Source organism: Hydra vulgaris, chromosome 03 (genome assembly GCF_038396675.1).
Source record: "Hydra vulgaris chromosome 03, alternate assembly HydraT2T_AEP".
Classification (NCBI taxonomy): Eukaryota; Metazoa; Cnidaria; class Hydrozoa; order Anthoathecata; family Hydridae; genus Hydra; species Hydra vulgaris.
Window position 1 is genome coordinate 53,333,081 of NC_088922.1, and position 19,815 is coordinate 53,352,895.

General features: G+C 27.9%; 1 protein-coding gene across 1 annotated transcript in view; it reads left to right on the forward strand.

Annotated features, from left to right (window-relative positions):
• Positions 1-1,038: 1,038 nt before the first annotated feature.
• Positions 1,039-19,815, forward strand: part of LOC100199403 (F-box/WD repeat-containing protein 11) — a 36,522-nt gene continuing 17,745 nt past the window's right edge. Inside the window, exons 1-2 of the mRNA XM_065793670.1 lie at positions 1,039-2,513; positions 16,695-16,881. Coding sequence (XP_065649742.1) covers positions 2,240-2,513; positions 16,695-16,881 — 461 coding nt within the window. The 5' untranslated portion in view covers positions 1,039-2,239. The remainder of the gene's footprint in view (positions 2,514-16,694; positions 16,882-19,815) is intronic.

Consider the following 19,815-nt stretch of genomic DNA (forward strand, 5'->3'; position numbering starts at 1 on the left):
TTTTCACCTTTCTGACTCACTGTGCGCCGTCCGAGGCTACCCGATTTTGAATGTAAATTTTTTAAGACCCACTTAGATCTACCTCTGGAGCGGAAAAGTTTTCCTGTATCTGCAGTTTTTCACTTGACAACTTTTTTTAAGCAATTATACTAAAAACGAGAGGCTCTAAAAGTTTATAGTGTTATATATATATATATATATATATATATATATATATATATATATATATATATATATATATATATATATTATATATATATATATATATATACATGTATATATATACATATATATATATATACATATATATATATACATATATATATATATATATATATATATATATATATATATATATATATATATATATATATATATATATATATATATATATATATATATATATATATATATAAATAAAATTGAAAGAGTCTTTTTTTTTACTGTAAATTATTGTGCAAACTATAAACTTAAGTGCGTCAAATCAAAATGTTTTGCAAAAAATTGCGGTGATTGGAAACAAACTTTAGAAAAATTGAGAATTATATACAATGAGTTTATGATTTTTACTACCTTATACTAAATTGAAGCATTAACAAATTTTAAATTTCATCCAATAATCTGTTAGTATTCAAAAGTTATGTTTACGAATATTGGGAAGGTTTACAACGCTAGTATGGTCAATTCAAAACGATGAGGTAATCTCAATGATTTGCGTTACTGTTTAAACTTAATTTCTGCTGACTCAAAAATAAAACTAAAATGCAAACACACTTTATTGCTTCATAGAGTTCGTATTAAAAAGCGAAATGAATAAGTAAAACGTTCATTGTAATAGTTATCAATAAATGCAGAAAATAAGTGCTTCACGTCATTGGTTATTAATAATCGGCAAATAAATAAAAAATCAGTTTTTTTTTTATTATAATTGTTTGTTTTTTTTTAAATTTTTTAAATCTTTTTTTATTTGACTCATTTTTATTAAATTCTTTTTATTACTAAAGGTTTCTAATATTTTATACATAAAATGTTTTCTTCAGTTATCTACATTGATTGTCATAAAAGAAAGAGCAAAAATCTGCTCGACAGAGATTATTGGTAGCCGGAAATTTCAGCCACACAAACACTAATGGTCAAAGCATAAGTGGACGTTGTATAAATCAGAATATCTCGCCTTTGATATTACTAAATTAAAAAACAAAAAGAAGAAAAAAGAAGAAAAATAAAATTGCAATGATATTACAAACGGTTATAGTGATTTAATCATCATATTGTATATGTTAGTAATAATGCATTACGTTTAATTAAGATACTACCAGTAATATTTGGGTAAACATTATTGGTAACACGTTACATTAATTTGCGACGCTCTCCCTTCAACTACTCAATAGTAGTAACGTTTTTTTATGTTCGAATGTTCAATTACATTTTAACTTGAATGGCATAACAACCGCAATTTGTATTGACTTCCTTGTCGGCTGCAAATTGAATCATTTCTATCAGGTTTTACTCACTTCTTTAAAAAAAAAATTAAATAAATTAAGATTCTCCAAATCTTAATTTATTTAATATTGCTATAATTTTTCGTTTAAAACTTAAAACCGTTTAAAATTAAAATATTATAAAACGTTTATTTTATGTATGTTTATTAAGTGTATATTTAAAAAGTAAATATTAAGTCAAATCTATTTTATAAGTACTTCATATTCCTGCGGTAACCTTCTTGAAATACCTCTAAAACGCCCTATAATAAAATTAACAACGTTTTCTTTGAAAATAGACGGTAGACAAATATTTAAAACATAGCGTTTAATAACAAGTAGAGGATTGGTATCAAGTTATCAAATGGAGCTCGTAAATAAATTTAAGCAAACTAAAAACCATATTATAAATTTAATATAATTTATTACTTCAATAAATACATTTTTGTTTTAAAGTTATCAAGAATATGTTATAATTTGAATATGTTTTAATATTTTATAAATATCTTGCCACAAAGCATAATTGTTTTAAACCCCCTTACATCTTCTCATTATGACGTCAGATGCGCACTTTTATTTTAATGATAAAATAGTTTACTTAAATTCGTAATCATCACAACAATATTTCTCACTATGTTTTTTTGTCAAAAGTGACAAAAAATTAAAAGCTTAAAGAAGTTCATTTAGTTTCTTATGTTTGTTGGTATATTTGCAACTAATTGAAAAGTGGAAGTTGTTCTATACTAGAATATAAAAAAATGGATTTTGAAACGGTTCCATTAAAACCTCTTAGAGACTCGCTGGAAGAAAATGAACTTATAGATAACATTAAAACTACTTCTTTAACTTGTACAAACGCTCAATACGAAATTGAAAAAGAGAAATGTTTTAAATGTTTTGATAATTGGTCTTCAGAAGACCAAATAGACTTTATTGAAGACTTGTTGTTGCGTATGTCACATTACCAACATGGTCATATAAATATATTTTTAAAACCTATGCTTCAAAGAGACTTTATATCTGCATTGCCAGGTAATACTTTTAAGAGAAAAAAATAATTTAGTTATTTGTAACGCATCAAATGTTTGACATTTACTAAGTATAAATATTTATATCTGCATACCAGAGGTAAACTTTGACATATTGAAATAATGCTATTTTAAGTTAGCTATGTGATGTTCGTTTTTAACTCATACCTGATGCTTTTTCTGCTGGTGAATTAAAAAATGATATGAAAATTTTATTTATTCAAATGTTTTATATAAAAAAAAAGATTGAAATTTAGTTAAAAAATTTTTTTTTTCAAATTTATTACACAATGGTAAGAATCGTTTAGTTGATCATTAACATACTGATGTAAGTAAAAGTTAACTCTATTTTATTAGTGGAATTTAGAAATTAAATTAGAATTTTTTTTTAAAGATCAAACCTTACCAGGTTCAAACCGATTTGAAAAAAAGTCTGAACTTCTTTGATATTTATTTTTCTATGTTAAAATACTCAAAAGTAATACAAAGTATGCATAAAAGTATTTATTTGTGTAAAATAATTAACTAGGAAAAAACACATAATATCAATAAGAACTTTTCATAGCTTCCTTAATGCATTTAAATTTTTGTTATTTAAAGAATTTCTTATATTAGTTTTACTGATGTAGGAAAATTTGTTTGAAGAGCTTCAAAAAGTAGATCTAAATATTTGGGTCTAGCTTTGCTAGTCCCCCAAAAACAGACATTTCTTTTTTCACAAGTTTTGATCCAATTTCTTGGTCAAGTTTCATTTCAATGTCTGATTATTCAGTAAAAAGTTTTAGTTTTTGAGCTAAATTCAATTCAGTTACTTCTCATGCTATCAGTTATACCACTAGTGTTTATTTCCTTGTCATCATCAGAGCTATTGTCAGATCGCTAAAATAAATGTTAAATAAGATTAGTGGCAAAGTTATTAATCTTTTTTAAAATCTTGTTGCTGAATTAGTCATCTTTATATAAGCCATTCAGATTTGACATGAGATGAGTTATATATTATAGCTGTTTAACAAGTTTATTTATAGGTGTATTAACTTCATCCAGTTTTTTCTTGTAAATTCAATCACAATTTCAGAATACAAAAGATCAGCATCTCTTTTTGAAAGAGCATTAATGGCCAGTTTTAATGGTTTTAAAGCATCACAAAGTTCATTAATATCATTGAACTGATTTTTAGTTATAGGAAAATAAATATTCATACCATTAAAAGCTACCTTTACTTTTGTTTGCACCTCCAAAAAATGTTCAAGCATGTTAGTAGTACTACTTTGTCATGTTTTGAAACAAAAACCAAAGGTTTTTCTTTTCTAAATTTTCCAATTATATTTGTTTGAAAGTCATCATCATTGCTCACTGGTTATCTTTTTTTTAATCCATCAAAAACAGAAGCTACAATGTCTTTATCAAGTTTAAATCAAATGAATAAATATAATTTAATGGATTTTGTTGCTGGCTTGTACCTTAGATTCTTAAAATTCCAAAGAGATTGAAACCCTTCATTGTGATGTAGTTCATATACCTTCTGTTTTTTACTGAGGTATACAATCAAATATAAGACTGAATTTGCCTTTATCTTGAAGTTTCATTTTTAACTTGTAACTTGTTTTTGACCTGAAGTGTTTAATGACAAGATCGCAAATTCTTTGAGGACTTTGATGGATTTGGTATCTTTGAGCACGAAATGCTGATTGAAAAGTTTCATTTTTGATACACTTTTGATATAGTTGTTAGTTGACTCAAATTTTAGGCAGAATTTCACAATATTTTGGCAGCAGGAATGTTTCTTGCAGCCTTGGACACAGAAATATTGCATTAAAAAATACCAATTTCATGTTTTGTTTTTAAATGCTTTTAAATAAAAGTTGTTGTTAAGCCAGGTGTTATGAGAATAATTTTACAGAGTTTGCACCGTATGTCTCAGATCTTCTAGTTGTGCTAACATCTTTAAGCTTTTTTTTTTTATTATTAAGTATTAACATCTTTAAACTTATCAATTTTTTTATTGTTTTGTACTAGTAAAACTTTTTTTAGCTCTTTTATTAGTTATATTAACTTTTAAATTAAAAATAAATTTTTATTTATTTTTAATTCAAAAAATTTTAACAATATTTTTATTGGTATTACCAATAGGGTTACTTCAACAAATAAAAATAAGTATTGCACGTAACTATTTTTATTATAAAAGATTAAGAAATTTAAAAGCAATGAACAACCGTTCTAAAGCATTTGTTTACATATTCTGTTTGTTGTTTAAATTTTAAAAGCGTTACTTTACTTGTAAAAAAAAAAGTTAAGAGTAATGAAAACTGTCTAGTAAAAGTCACAATTCTAAAAAGGTTTTGGTTTAACTGTTAAATTATGATAAATAAAGCTTAACTTTAATATATATACATGTTCAAACTTTTTAAAGAAAAAAATTAGAACATGAACTTTTAATAAAATGGCAAGAGTTTGAATATTTGACCTGAACATATTTAAACTGGAAGCTCTAGTCATTAGTGAGCAAATAAATGTTTTATGCTATTTTATAAATAAATTTATATTACACTGTCTTATGCACCAAATGAACATATTTATGATGGAGGCGTTAATTTGATATTGATTATTACTGATTATTAACCTAATATTCTAAGAGCCTGTGGCTGCTAAACCTACATTATTTTATAGTTGCTAATATTTCAGTACATATTTACGATGGAGGCGTTAATTTGATATTGATTATTACTGATTATTAACCTAATATTCTAAGAGCCTGTGGCTGCTAAACCTACATTATTTTATAGTTGCTAATATTTCAGTACATGCTTCCAAAACATGATGGTCAACTATGTACTTTACATCATAGTGGCTTTGGCAGGTGACAGGTACCAAAGATGTTTAAAATATTGACTAAAATTTATCAAATTATAAAACGCAATTTTAAAAAAAAAAAAATTCAAAATATATAAGATATCATTTTTTTACATTGCCAGACACTTAACATAGTGTGGAAACCCCTTGCCAGACACCCTTACATTTCAAAAAATTGTAACTGTGCTAACGTTATTGCATAAAAGTGGAATTTTTTACATGTTACTTGGGTAACAAATAGAATATGATTCCTCATGAGCCAGACACTTTCAACAGTTCTAATCCTAACCAGACAAACATTTATTTTTCTAATCCCTAGCTAGACAAACATTTATATTTCTTAAATTTCAGGTTAATATTCAACACTAAAAATTAGTATTGATTGAACATAGTTTTAATTATTGCACAGACTTTTTATCCTAACAAATCTTTGGAAAAAATTTACATTTTGATAATATTTTAATTTTTAAAAATTTAATACTTTATTATATTCGTAATTATTTTACTGTATTGATAAAGTTTGGCATGCTGGTCTTCTCCATAAGCTCTCTTCTTACAGTGTATCAGGTAACATCTTTAAGATTATTGAATCCTTTCTTACCAATCATAGTATAAAAGTCCTCAACAGCACTCTTCTTCATCTCCTGTAATTTCAGTGGTTCCTAAAGGTTCTATTCTTGGCCATATAATTTTTTTAAATTTATATTAATGATCTCTCAGAAATTGTCACATCTAAGATGGTATTGTTCGCTGATGATACTACCATTTGTTCTTGTCTTGATAAGAAGGCAACACTCTCTGATTGCTTGGAGGGGGTATTTGAGTTTAAAAAGGATCTCACTTCTGCTGCAGCATGGGGCTCTCAGTGGCTGGTACTTTAACTCAGATAAAACTCAGTATTTTACATCTATAAATGCTATAATTGACGTTGTTCTAAAGAGCTTGTGTCTCTTGCGCCATCAACTAAAATTGATTTTCTTGTCACTCATCATTCAATTAGGTCTCATACTTTTACTGTGACTGTTCCTAAGTGCTCCAGAATTTTTTTTTGTGTCCACAAACATCAATTCCTTGAAATTCGCTCCAGAATATATTTTTTTTAAATCTGATTCACTCCCAGCAAGACTGCAAGCAACCACTATTAAGTTGGGAATTGCTAGAAAAAAAAGAATAGAGTTATAGAGCAAGGAAGCAGTTAACATAAGACTTAAAAGTTGTAGGTTTTATGAGTCAGGAAAACACAAAGATGGGAGAGTTCTAATGGGTTAAAATGCAGGAGAAAAAACAAAACAAATAAAAGTTTTTAGAGCATGCAGGCACAGATACAGTAAAAGAATGAGACTTTGCTGAATGATGAGTCAAGTAAGAATGAGTTTTAGTTGATAGAACTAGAAATAATATCTCCTTTGAAGAGCATTGGTATTGATTGTCTGACAGTAAGTTATTTGACTCAAAATGGGATGTGTGAAATTTGTAGATCAAAGACTCAAATACTTTGCTAATATTAGAAAGAATACTGATCGGACAATAATTGGAGGGGTCAGAATGTTCTTGAAGTTTTTAAAAATTGGAACCACAGATGTCATTTTCCAGCAGGCAGGAAAATAAGACTCAGTCAAACACTTGTTAAATAGTTTAGAGCGAATTGAAAATTTTGTAAGACTGTGACAGGAAAATTATCAGAACCACAAGCCATAGGAGAGTTTAATTGAGATATGACTTTAGCAATAGAATCTTTATCTTGTTTTCCTGATTCATATAATTTGCAATCTTTTAAGTTGTCTGTTAATTGTTAGCTTTATAAACTTCATATTTTCTCTTCCATTAAACTTCAAACTCTAATAGTAGTTGCTTGCAGCCTCATTGGAGGTGAAAATGTTTAAAAAAAAAAGTTGGACTTCTTTAAATATATTTAAAGTGACATCAATTAACTTAAATAGAGATTTGTATATTAGAGTGTATGTTAAGCAATTTTCAACTTAAAAAAAATCAATTACTTAATTTTTTAGACATGTTTCAGTCCTGTAAAAAAAGGTTGTTTTATATAAAAACGATGTAATTAGATGAAGTTATGTAAATAAAACATTTATAAAAAAAAAATTTTCTAAATGTTGCAGCTTATTTTGATTTAGATATAACACAAAAAGACTGTTAACAAAAAAAGTTTCAAATATATATGAGCCCATAAGAGTAAAAGTGGACCAAGTCCATATTTCTATATTGTTAGAAATAAGCGTTCTTAGTGTTTGCATATATTATAAATCAGCCATACATAATATTATTGATGTCTAGTATCATTTTAAATCTTTTTTCTTAGACAACAAGATATGTGAAATGCACAAATAAGTTTTTGAATAATTATTAATAATATAATAATAGTTATGGACTTGGTCCATTTTTTCTCTAAACATAATCAACAAATCGCTAAATCATTTAGTGTAAAATCATGAACAAATTTCATATTATTCGTTTACAATAGCAATTCAAATTAAGACAAGTAGTACAAATTCATACTATGTTGTAAAAAAACACAATTACTATTTACTAATTATCGGCAAAAAATAGTCCTCATTATTACAAACAGTACAATAAAAACCACACGAATTTACTGATCATCATCGCCGCTGTCATTGAGCAGTTCATCTTCTAGTACATCCTTGTTGTGACCGCTGTGTTCCAACTTTTGATAGAAGTCATGATAGATGGGAGGAATATACTTTAACAGTTTCATTAGATCTGAGTATTTTTCTTTGCTCAGTTTTGTTGCTCCACAGTACAGTGGAGCCAAACTCACTTTTTTAAGATTCGTTTGACGTCCGCGTTTTGCTAGCGAAATGAAACTGAATGATGCGTCATCATCTAAAGAGTATTTAAAGAACAGTTTGTATGGCTTGTTCTTTCTAAGTTGCAGCCATTGCATATCCAGCCAGTTGACCTTCTGATCACTCTCATCCACTTTCCGATTTGTAATTAATTTCAATAAGGGCTCCACACTCTTGAAATTATCAGTGCTTAATCTTGCAACACTGAAGCGCTTCTTCATAGAGCAGTTTTCGATCAATTTGTACCACTGTTCTGGCACGAAGATCTCTGTGGATTTTGGTTTTGCTTTCTCAATTACTCCAAAATCTGCATTGTTAGGCAAATAAGAATGCCCAGAGACCATAAACTTATGATTCACCAGTTCAATACTCGTCGTCTGCGTCAAATGCATCCATAACAGTGCAATTTTATATTTCGATTTTGGCCGCCGCACGAGTCGCTGAATGCTGTAATAGATGTAATATCCCTATTTGCCAGATTTTGACAATATGCCAATAAGCATGAACCGATCTCACCTGCACCTCGTGAGGCTGTTCCCTCATGCCATACATTCATCACTGCATTGTCATTTTTAAGGTCATGAATGCCTAGATTATACACTGATAATTGCCGGCAATAATAAACTTCATTGGTTGTAAGGCAAGGCAATGACATGACCTTTTGCAGGTCAAAACAAAAAGATGCATGTTTATTGTCTTCATTTTCCTTTTCTAGTTTTAAGGATTGACGCGCCTTCTCTGCTTTGCGCAAATGAATCTCATGCGCTGCTTTTAGTTGAGATTTTTTGTGTTCAGTTTTTTCTATTTCAATGTCTGTTTTTAAAATGTCGCATTTCTTGCACGTATCTTTTAGTGGCTGATGGAACGTCAAGTTAAATTCATGATTAAAAATGTCCCGAAATTTCCACTCTTTTTGGGGTTCGACTGAATCCTGTATGCATTTTTCTCTATACATGTCGTACATAGTGGATACCGTCAAATGAGCAGGTAGAAAGCGGCGAGATGCACTGTGACTTCTAGTATAGTGACTTTCGTATGTGGGAAACATGCGAATATGATCTTTAATGCGAGTGATGTGTTCCTCATGAATGCGTTGTGTCTTGTGATCATATTTTCCTCGTCCATCTTTGCCTGACACACCACCATTCTCCCGTTGGTTGACTAGCGCACGATTTAGTCGACCGCTGCTAATGTCAAATATCGCCAAGAAGTATGGTTTGCAAACAGTAACGGGCTTATTATCTGCAAACACAGAGTATACTCGTGCAAAATCCTTTGCATGTTTTTTTTCATTTTTCGTAATTTTATTTTTTCTTACTCTTGGTTGTCTACGTTCTACTGTTGATTGTTTCACGCAGCCAGCAAGAAACAGATTTTGTGCATTAAAATCTCCCAATTTCCAGAAATTTTCAAACAGAATTTTAGTCTGCTCTAAAGTTAAATTTTCAGCACATTTGTTTTTGCAACTGTGATTTATTAAATAATGTTCGTTTAATTTCTTAACTTTTTGTAACGTTTCGCCATGCTTTACATATTCGCTACCTGTATTTCGTAAGCGCTTAATCACATTTTTCTTCCAGTTCGTTACACAACGTTTTCGTTTTCGAGGGCGTTGATCGGTTACAATCGGAGATTCAGTTGTTACAATTGGAGATTCAGTTGTTACAATCGGAGATTCAGTTGTTACAATCGGAGATTCAACTGCTACAACCGGTGAATTATCGGCTACAATCGGAGATTCAGCTGCTAATGTAGAACGTTCTGTCTGTATATCTGCTGCTAAGTTACGATCTGCGATTGTTGTATCTGTAGCTAGAGATCTCTGAACCTTCTTGCACTTTATCAATGCCAGTGACACCATGTGTGCGGCTCGTGAATGCATGTTTACACTATTCTACAATAAATATTTTTTAAATACTACATACATTCAGAATACTATTAGAAAGAATAATGTACATGTATACAACATGCATGCAAGTGCTCCCCTAGCTAGATGCTATTAAAGCCACAAAATAGACCTTTCTAAAGAGGCTGTAACTTTTGTAGTGACAGACCATTATATCTACTGTCTAACAAATCAATATTTATATTCCTGCTGAGAGCAGTTGAATAAATCATATATTATCGCTCACCAAACTATTTCAGTTTTGTTAAAGCATCTTACCTGTACAAATGTTATTCTTGTTCTAATATAATAATAATAATTCTAAGAAAATGTGTAGTTTATGTGGTCTTGAATCTTGATTTCTTACATTAAAGCACTATCAATGCACTTGGTCCACTATTACTCTCTATACCATGGTGATTTATTGTTAGAGTAAAAATGTGCTGCCCTCTGTTGAATAAGAAATAAATGTGTTATGGACTAGGTCCATTTTTGCTCTAAAAATATAGCAAATTTTTAGCAGTTTTACATACATAAGGGTCATTTGAAAAAAATTGGACTTGGTCCACTTTTACTCTCATAGGCTCATATATTTTTTAAGTTTTAAAAAAAATCATTTTTTCAGCATGAAAACTTTAACTTACTGCATAAAGAATGGCTTATTTATGTTGATTTTTCAAATAATATAGCTACTACAGGCCTAGTTATGAGATTTCATTGCATAATGAAAATGCTTAATGCTAGTAAATATAGCTTTAAATCACCTTTGATATTTATATTGTTAAAAGTTAAATTGTGTCATTAGCGTATTTTAAAGTACTGTGTCGTAATTAAATTTAATTTTAAACTGCGATAAAAATCATTTAAACAAATAATAAAAACTACTAATGAAATCTGGTAAATTTGGTAGTTGGAAAGGATTACATTTCTTTATAATTTAATTTTTAAAACAATCTTACACTTAACATTAAGTCTTAATATTTTATCACAGTTTTTTTTTGTGTGTATTTATTGAGCTATTTTTAATAAAGATTATAAACAATAGATAGATTTTATCAGTTTACCAATAAAATATTTGTAAACATAATTTTTGTTTAAAGTAATTTTTTTTTTTTTAAATTATTCACCTTCCCAAGGCCAAGAAGGCCACTACAGTCGAGGAGGCTACTTTTTGTGGTTACAACCCTCTCTCAACTCTATAACACCGAAACACGAACCTTGACGAACAAGGCCGCTGCGCAGAGAAACAAGTTTAGCGCGGTACTACCAGGGACGTGGTGGGGATCAAACTCTATCCCCACCACGTCCTATATGCTATGATAAAAATTGAGTATAAGTTTTTCACTTTTCCTTGTTTTTTGAAGCTTGAAAACTTTTTTTTAACTTTTTTTTCTTCAAAATAATGTTCAGCACATTTTATTAAAATCGTTGATAATCATTGACACTAGACAAAACTAAACTCAATTGGCAAAATAAAACTTAAAAAACTAAACAGCATATAAGATTGAAAGTAAATTGACCGTAAGTAAAATAGAAATCACATTTGTGATTTTATCAGTGTTAATTAATCACTTATTAAAAAGAAAGTTACAAGGGTTGGATTAAGTAATTGCGAATTGCGATATCTGGAAATGCTTCTGATCTATAAGTTTTTGGGTTTTTAAAAACCATAAACTCTGTTTTTATCACAAAGCTCAATATTTCTTAAAAAATATTTGTACATTTATCTTGAAATTATTATAAAAAATCTCATATAATATAAAACCCATTATAAAATTTATATTTTTATTACTGTTATTAAAAAATTATGATTCAAACTTCAATAGATCTGATAAATCATCAGATAAAACAAGAAAAATAAAGCATGCAGTACAATCTAATAATCAAAATGAAACAACCACAAATCACAACAGCCTGGAATTTAGCAGTGACTGCAATTTAGTGGTGATCAAGTACTATAGATCGCGAAATCACGACTACTTCTATATCTTATTTAAATCTTATTCAATATAAATCAAATATAAACATTAAAATTATATGCTCACAACTTTAGCACAGGTATTTATATAAGATTAAAGACAGAGGTGTTCAAAAACATACAAAAACTATTTTAAATCACTTATAGTTGATTTAAAATAAAACAAAAAATTTTATTTAAATCATATCTTTTTTATCATTGTTTTTATTATCAATTAACTAATGTTTAAATTGAAACATTAACACTTTTAAATAGTTCTTCAAAGTTTTCCCCTAACAAAAATCTGATTTTAATGTTTCGTACAATGCACAAATTGCTTTACTATAATTTTTAATTCGGCTTTTCGCTATTAGTTTTTCAAATTTCACTTGTAGAGTATTATGGTATAACTGAGGTGCAAACAATAAAATCGACAACAAACATTGTCAAAACAGTTCTAAATAATACTGTTAATTATTACTGATTCTTCCTCTGATAACGAAAAAAGTAAACCATTTATGGATAAAATTAAAAGTTGGAGTATTGTTAAACTGAAAGAATTCCTGCAAGCAAGGAGTATTCCTCTTGGTGAAAATCCTTAAAAAGATTGTTAAAAAATGTTTATTATGCCAATAAACTTAAATTACCATAAAAAAAAAACTGTACAAGAAGAAACTAAAGAAATCAAATCCAGATCTTTTCAAACATTAAAATTAAAATCAGGTGTCCGTCATCCCCATCCTTTTGAAATCGGAAACTGGGTGTTAGAAAAAGAAGTGTTAACAAAATTATTACCAATCAAAAACTATTCGGACATAGAAACTTATGCTTTTTTCATTCACTGCTCTAAAGCCTTGAAAGAAGGACATTCTCTTTATTCTTCAGATCATGTAACTTCAGTAGCTTCTAACAGTTTCTCAAATGCTGTAAAATTTTATTAATTAAAAGGAACTATAGTCCCTCAAACAAGAATAAATGATAAAGAATATATCATGGGTATGTTAAAACAGAAAGTATAATAACTGCAGAATGCAATTGTATAGCTGGTTAGGTAGAAAGCTGCAAACATATATTTGCTTTGTTATTGTTTGTGGAAGAGCATGTGCGATTAGGAGAAAATGTATCTTGCACATAAGTAAAACAAAGATGGTGGACTAAAACACAGAAGAGAAAATTATCTAAAACTTAGTCAATGTTATTACGATCCTCGTCCTTATTATTTAAAGTAGTAACAGTTTACAAAGAAAGATTAGGAAGCAGTTACAGAAGCCACAGGTTGAAAAAGTTCTGTAATTTGCCTCAAGCCAGATATACAGTCAGAATACTTTATGAAAAATTTACCTTCAAATGCAACTAAAAACAAAAACAACCTACCATAAAGCAATATGTAGCTCAGATAGAATGTTTTTATGAGAATCGATAGCATTTAAATGTGAAAAATTTTTAGGGACATTTTCAATAACACTATCTCAAGCAGAACTTATAAAAGAAGCTATGATATCTCAATCAAAAAGTTTACTTCTGAAATTGTATAGAGTTGAAACAATATCGTCATCTATTGCTCATGCTGTCATAGCAAAATTTGACATTGACTTAGAAGTGAAAAACAAAAAAGCAAAATTTAATTTATGTGCTCAAATTTTAGGTTACAAAATATTGCTAAAAGTAAATCGATTCAATGGGGTAACATGTTTGAGTCCTATGCTCGAAAAAGTTATACCAGGGAAATAAAATAAACTCATAAAAACTTAACATGTTACCAAACCAGGCTTATAGTATCAATCAAAACAAGTTGTACATGTTGTGGGTTTGGTTTGCTTAAAATTAAATGTCCATGGACATTTCAGGCAAAACAAGTATATGAATATGCTTAAAGTTTTTTAGAAAAAAAATCTTGTGCTAACATATACACACTAAAAAGTAGTCATCAATATTGCACACAAATATAACACCAGTTATTTATAAGTGGCTATCCTCATGCTGATTTCTTTGTATGTTTAGCAAGTAATCAAAACTGTGACAGAATTTATTCTGATCCTAGCTATAATAAAAATGAACAAAAATTTCAGAAATTTTTTACAAAGTATGTTTTTCCTGAATTAATCACAAAGAAACTTGAGAAAAAAGAAATAGTTACTACAATTTTAAATGATCTCATAAAGAAATGCATTAATGATTCAGGCAGTAAACAAGTTAATGAAAAATTAACAAACGACATTATAAATCTTGAGCAACAAAAATGACAATGTGCTGAAAATTTATTGAAAACATTTTATTGTGAGTGTTTTGTGATGTTTTTTTTATACACACAAAAAAAAGAGATATATATTTTTATTAATATTCAGATAAATTCCTCTACAATTAAGGGTTGGTACAAAAGGGTTGTAAATTACTTAAAGCTCCACGAATAACATATATCTAATCAATGAGATCTAGGATTGTTAGTGATAACTTATTTTGACATCACATTACTCTTTGTTTTTCTTTATTTATTTCCTTTAATTTATTTAGTTAAAAATTATGTTTTGGTTTGTTTGCGTCTTGAAATTTAAAAAATTAATAGCAAAATGGGAAATTGGTTGATTTTAAGATTACCGCTCTTTTTTTTTATGGATCTATAGTAACTATTATTTTAACTTTATTTTTTATGTATAATACTTGGTGTTTAAACAAACAATAAACTAAAGTATGTAAGTTTTTATTTTATTATTTTTGCAGCCATAAATTTGATGTTAACCCTTCAATTAAAAAAGTGTTTACGGCTTTTAATGAAAATGATAAAACTGAGAATTTGAAGACCAGAAGTTTTTACAGATATTGGAATTCGAGATTATTTAATTTGTCAGTATTGTGCTACTAGAATAATATTCCCATTAAAAAATGTCTATTTTCATTGTAATAATTTTGGATTAAAAAAAAAAATTACTATCAGACATCATATGAGGAATAAATATATTATTTCCTACTTTACATTTTGCCAGAACAAATTTTTTTTTTTAATGATATGACATTAAAAAAAAGGACAAGGTTACAATAAAAATAGAGAACTATCAATAAGCAAGAGCTCAAACAAATAATGTTGAGTTTAGTTTTTGTTGCACAGAAGCAAAAATACTAAAAGAATAAAAAATATTTTATATTTTATTGAGTAAAAACTATGATGTTTTTTTTCAGAAATGTTTATAAAAATATATAAATGCAATTAAATTCGAATAAAAGACAACTTAAAACTTAAAGTTAGGAATTATCTATTAAGTACATATGCTCATAAAAGGGTGGGGGTCTGCAAATAGTGTACAAGTGTATGGGGAAAGGAATTTAATATAAAAGTATGTGCGCACTAGTTTAAAAAAATGTTCTCAGTTTATTTTTCTTATTTATCACAATTAAACACTAGTTAATAACTAAATGTTTTTGAATATATAATAACTTTAAAAAAATATGAATGTCACTCTGATATGACAGTTGGCATGGAAATGTTCTTGCACTTAAAAAAAGAAAAAAAAAGAAAGAATGCCATATAGAATATTGAATTATACTAGAATATATAGCAATGTATATTAAAATATTGAATTACATTAGAATATATAATAGAATGCTGTTGTTCATAACTTTGTGGCGTTAAAATAATAGGTTTCTATCTCAGTTTTGTAATGTTGAGAGAATTTAACATATTTTATCCTTTTTTTATTTTTTTATTTTTTTACATTTTAAAAATATTTTTCAAATAAAGTGTGCTGCATCTCTTACATTAAACTTTTAAAGTCTGCTTAAAAGTTATCGCATTGTTATAATATTGCTTCTCTTTCTCTTTTCTACAAATACTATAATGGGCACTGCTCTAAAGAGCTATCGTCTCTTGTGCCATCTACTAAAATTTATTCTTGTGTTACTCATCATTCAATTAAGTCTCATCCTTTTTCTGTGACTGTTTCTCAGTGCTCTAAAAACTCTTATTCATCTAGTTTTTTTCCTCGAACATCAGTTCTTTGGAACTCGCTTCCTTCATCTTGCTTTGCTGATTCATATAATTTGCATATAAGTCGTCTGTGAATCGTTATCTTGCTCTATAAACTTCATCTTTTCTCTTCCAGTAACTTTCAACTCTAATAGTGTTTGCTCGCAGCTTTGTTGGAAGCAAAGATGTTGAAAAAATTAAAAAATAGTCAGTCTTTTAATTTTTGTAAAAGTCTTTATAAATAATTTATTTTGGTAAGTTTAATTAAATCTATTTTTCAAATTTTGTTTATGATAAAAACACAACTTCTCCAGTTTTTTATCATCAGTTTGTTTATTTTTCCCAGACTTTGATTTGTTGTTTATTTATAACTACCAAATTCAGCCATTAACTTACTAAGAATTCTAAATAACATAGCACTTTATCAACACAAAAATGTTTACAAAAACTTTGAGTTAATATTCCAACATTTTGTGTATCAGCATATTTTAAAATTACAAATCGAAACATTTCTCAGAGCATTTTAAGTTTAAAAAAGTCATTTAAAATTAAAAAAATTTAACTTTGGGTTTCTTTTCTCTCATGCAACACTAATTTCACTTTCTTATTAACAGCAAATTTTTTAAATCTTATATTTTTTATCCACTTACCACTTATTAATTAATATAATTATTGAGTTTATATTAGCAACAACTATTTCTTGTACATTTTAGCAAAGGGACTTGAACATGTGGCAGAAAAAATACTATCATATCTAGATGCTAAATCTTTGCGGGCTGCAGAATTTGTTTGCAAAGAATGGCATCGGGTTATAGCTGAGGGCATGCTTTGGAGAAAACTTATACATAGAAAAATTGTTAATGATTCTTTATGGAAAGGCTTAGGAGAAAGAAGAGGATGGTAAGTTGACTTTTTTTTTTTTTCACTTAATTGCGTTAAGTTATGTTTTGTATTTTTTGTTTTTTTAAATTTTATCTGATTAATGAAGTTTGAAGTTAACCTTTGACACAAATAAAAATAAATATCTCTGAAATGGCTCAAAAAAAGCAAGCAAAAATAAAACATAGCAAAAAAAACCCATAAAAACAGTTGATGGTAAATATATCTTCTTCATTCTACCTTTTATTCTTTATATATTCTATTATATAGGTTTATTTTCTGAAGTGGTATAAAAATGGTGTTTTGTTAACCTTGTTATATAGGAGTGTTCAGTGTGTTAGCCAGCCCAATGGTACTGTGTATATGGCTGAATTCAAAATTTAGGTTTAAAATTTCCAAAATTCAATGACCTTTTTTTTTTATTCATTTATTTTTTGTGAAGTAATAAGACAATATCAATAAAAATTTCCAATATTTTGTAGTATAATAACAAATATTCCCAATATTGCAAAAATGTGGTAAAAAATATTTTCCTAGCAAACACCCTGGTGTTAGATTTTCAAGGTGCTGTCTTAAAAATAGTTAAAAAGACACAACTAAAAATTACATTATATTCCAAAAATTACCAAAATATTACAATAGCATTATGAGCGTAACCAAAATTAATATTATTAACATGGCAAAAAAAAAACATGGTAGCGCAAAATAGCAATAAAATTAATTGTAAAAACCAGGTCTGTGATGTTTTTAAACAAAATTAATTTTTCCTTATTATTATTTAGATATATAGCTTCTTTTTTATTTATAAAAAGTTTTATTAGAAAATATTTTTAGTTATAAAAACATTTGTTTCAGAAAATATTTGAAAAATAATTTAAATCTTGACATATTATGTATTGTTAAAAAAAGTTTGACAATCTGGATGAAAATAAACTGTATAGGCACAAGCTGAAAATTAGCCTAGTTACACTGGGGAGTTAATAAAAAAAATAAAAAAGCTAAATTAGTATGTGACAAAGAATAAAATGGTAATATTTTCCGCTGTAAGTTGTTTTTGTAGTAAAATAAAGTTGCTGCATCTTTTGTTTCATAAGCAACTATTTGCTATTGAAGCATTGAAACTTCAAAATGCTATTCTATGAAAAGAAAAAAAAATTTATTTTGTATCATTGCTGATATATAGATGAGCCATATTTAAAGAAAGAGAAAGAAGAATGAGACTGATTAGACATTAAATTTGACGAATAAAATTTTTACAGTTATATAAGTAAAAGATAAAATCTTTAAAAAAAGGTGATAAAACACTGAAAGAATTTACACAACCATTGTTGAAGGTTTTAATAACTTATTGCTATAGTATATATCTAAGCATTACCATTTTGAGTATGATCACATGGTGATGAGAGCATATGTAGCACTAAGGTACTTGATTACTTTTTTAATGTATGATGCTTTTATCATATTGACGGTTTTGGTAAGACAATGTTTTGAAATGTTTTAGCTCTGGCTAAAAATGAAACCCGGCCTGGGCAAAGTTATAAGCTTTAGCGGGGGTTGATAGCCGGGGCTAGAAAAAATTTATAATACTTTATATATTATAGTTTTATGCTTACATTTACTATTTATTAAATACTGGCATATATTTTTAAACTCTAATTTACTTCCGGCAAGGTTGCAAGCAACCACTATTATGTTATGAGTTATTTTAAAATAGAAGATAGGGTTAAAAAGCTAGGAAACAGTTAACTGAAGACTTAAAAAGTTGTAGGTTGATAAAAAAGGAAAACATGATGAGGAAGAGATAAATGATGGGTAAGATTTATAAAAATTTTTTGATCTACAAGAAAAAAACTGGATTATTAAAAGTTTTTATAGCATGAAGAGACAATTAAAGAATGCAACTTGTTGAATAAGAAGCCAAGCAAGATTGTGTTTTAGTTGATCATAATAGAGATGACAGCTCTTTTGAGCAATATCATACCATGATAGTATTTGTAGAAAAAAAAAAGAAATGCAACCTTAGAACAATGGAAAAGTGGCTCAAGCTTGGCAGATAAAGCAGGTCTACAATGTGCTTTTTTTGTCTGAGAGTTAGAAGGTTGTTATTCGTCATTATAGGAATGCCAACAATATTTTTTTCTAGTAAATAAATAAGTTTTGTTGTCTAACAAAAGTTGTGTATTTTTATTCCAGACTTGAAATCCACAAGCCACTGCAAGCCTCAGGCTGTTACAGAAAAGAGATCAAATTAAAAATTGGCTGTTTTTTCTAAGCAATCAAAATATGACGACTTTTTTGTTAAGATAAGAGTATAAAGTTGAGTCATCAGCAAATAGAGCCACTTTAGATGTAAAATTTTAATGAAGATTGTTATTGTAGATAAGAAACAATATTGGAGCAAAGATAGAACCTTGTGGTACATTAATAAGTTACATGAATAAAAAAGAATGTAGGCCTTCAAGAATAACTTTAATACTGCAGTTAGAAAGAAATGATTTATTAATCTCAAAAACCTTATATAAAGAAACTAATATTAGAGTGAAGACTAATCATAGGATAGTTGGAGAGATCAAAGTGTTTTCTATATTTTTTGTAAAATGGGAACCCCTTATTTAGCACTTTAATAATTTATGTTAGACTTAATTTAGTTAATGACAATGTTGAAGACTTGCCAAAAGTGTCTAAAACCTACCATCTGAGATAAGATAAAAGATTTAGTAAACTGAGAATAATAGAGCTTAACATCAGGCAGAACCTTTTTACATTGGCTTCTTGCAGTAATAAAAGGACATTTATTCTTAAGAATCTCTTTTATAAAAGTTCTTGTAAAAAAGATTACAGTTTAATAAAGCAACTGCTAAAGGTGGTGAAAAATATGGAGTAGAATGAGGTTTGACTTAAAATTGAAGACAAGGAATAAAAGCTTCCAAACTTTTATTCATTTTATTCCTAAAT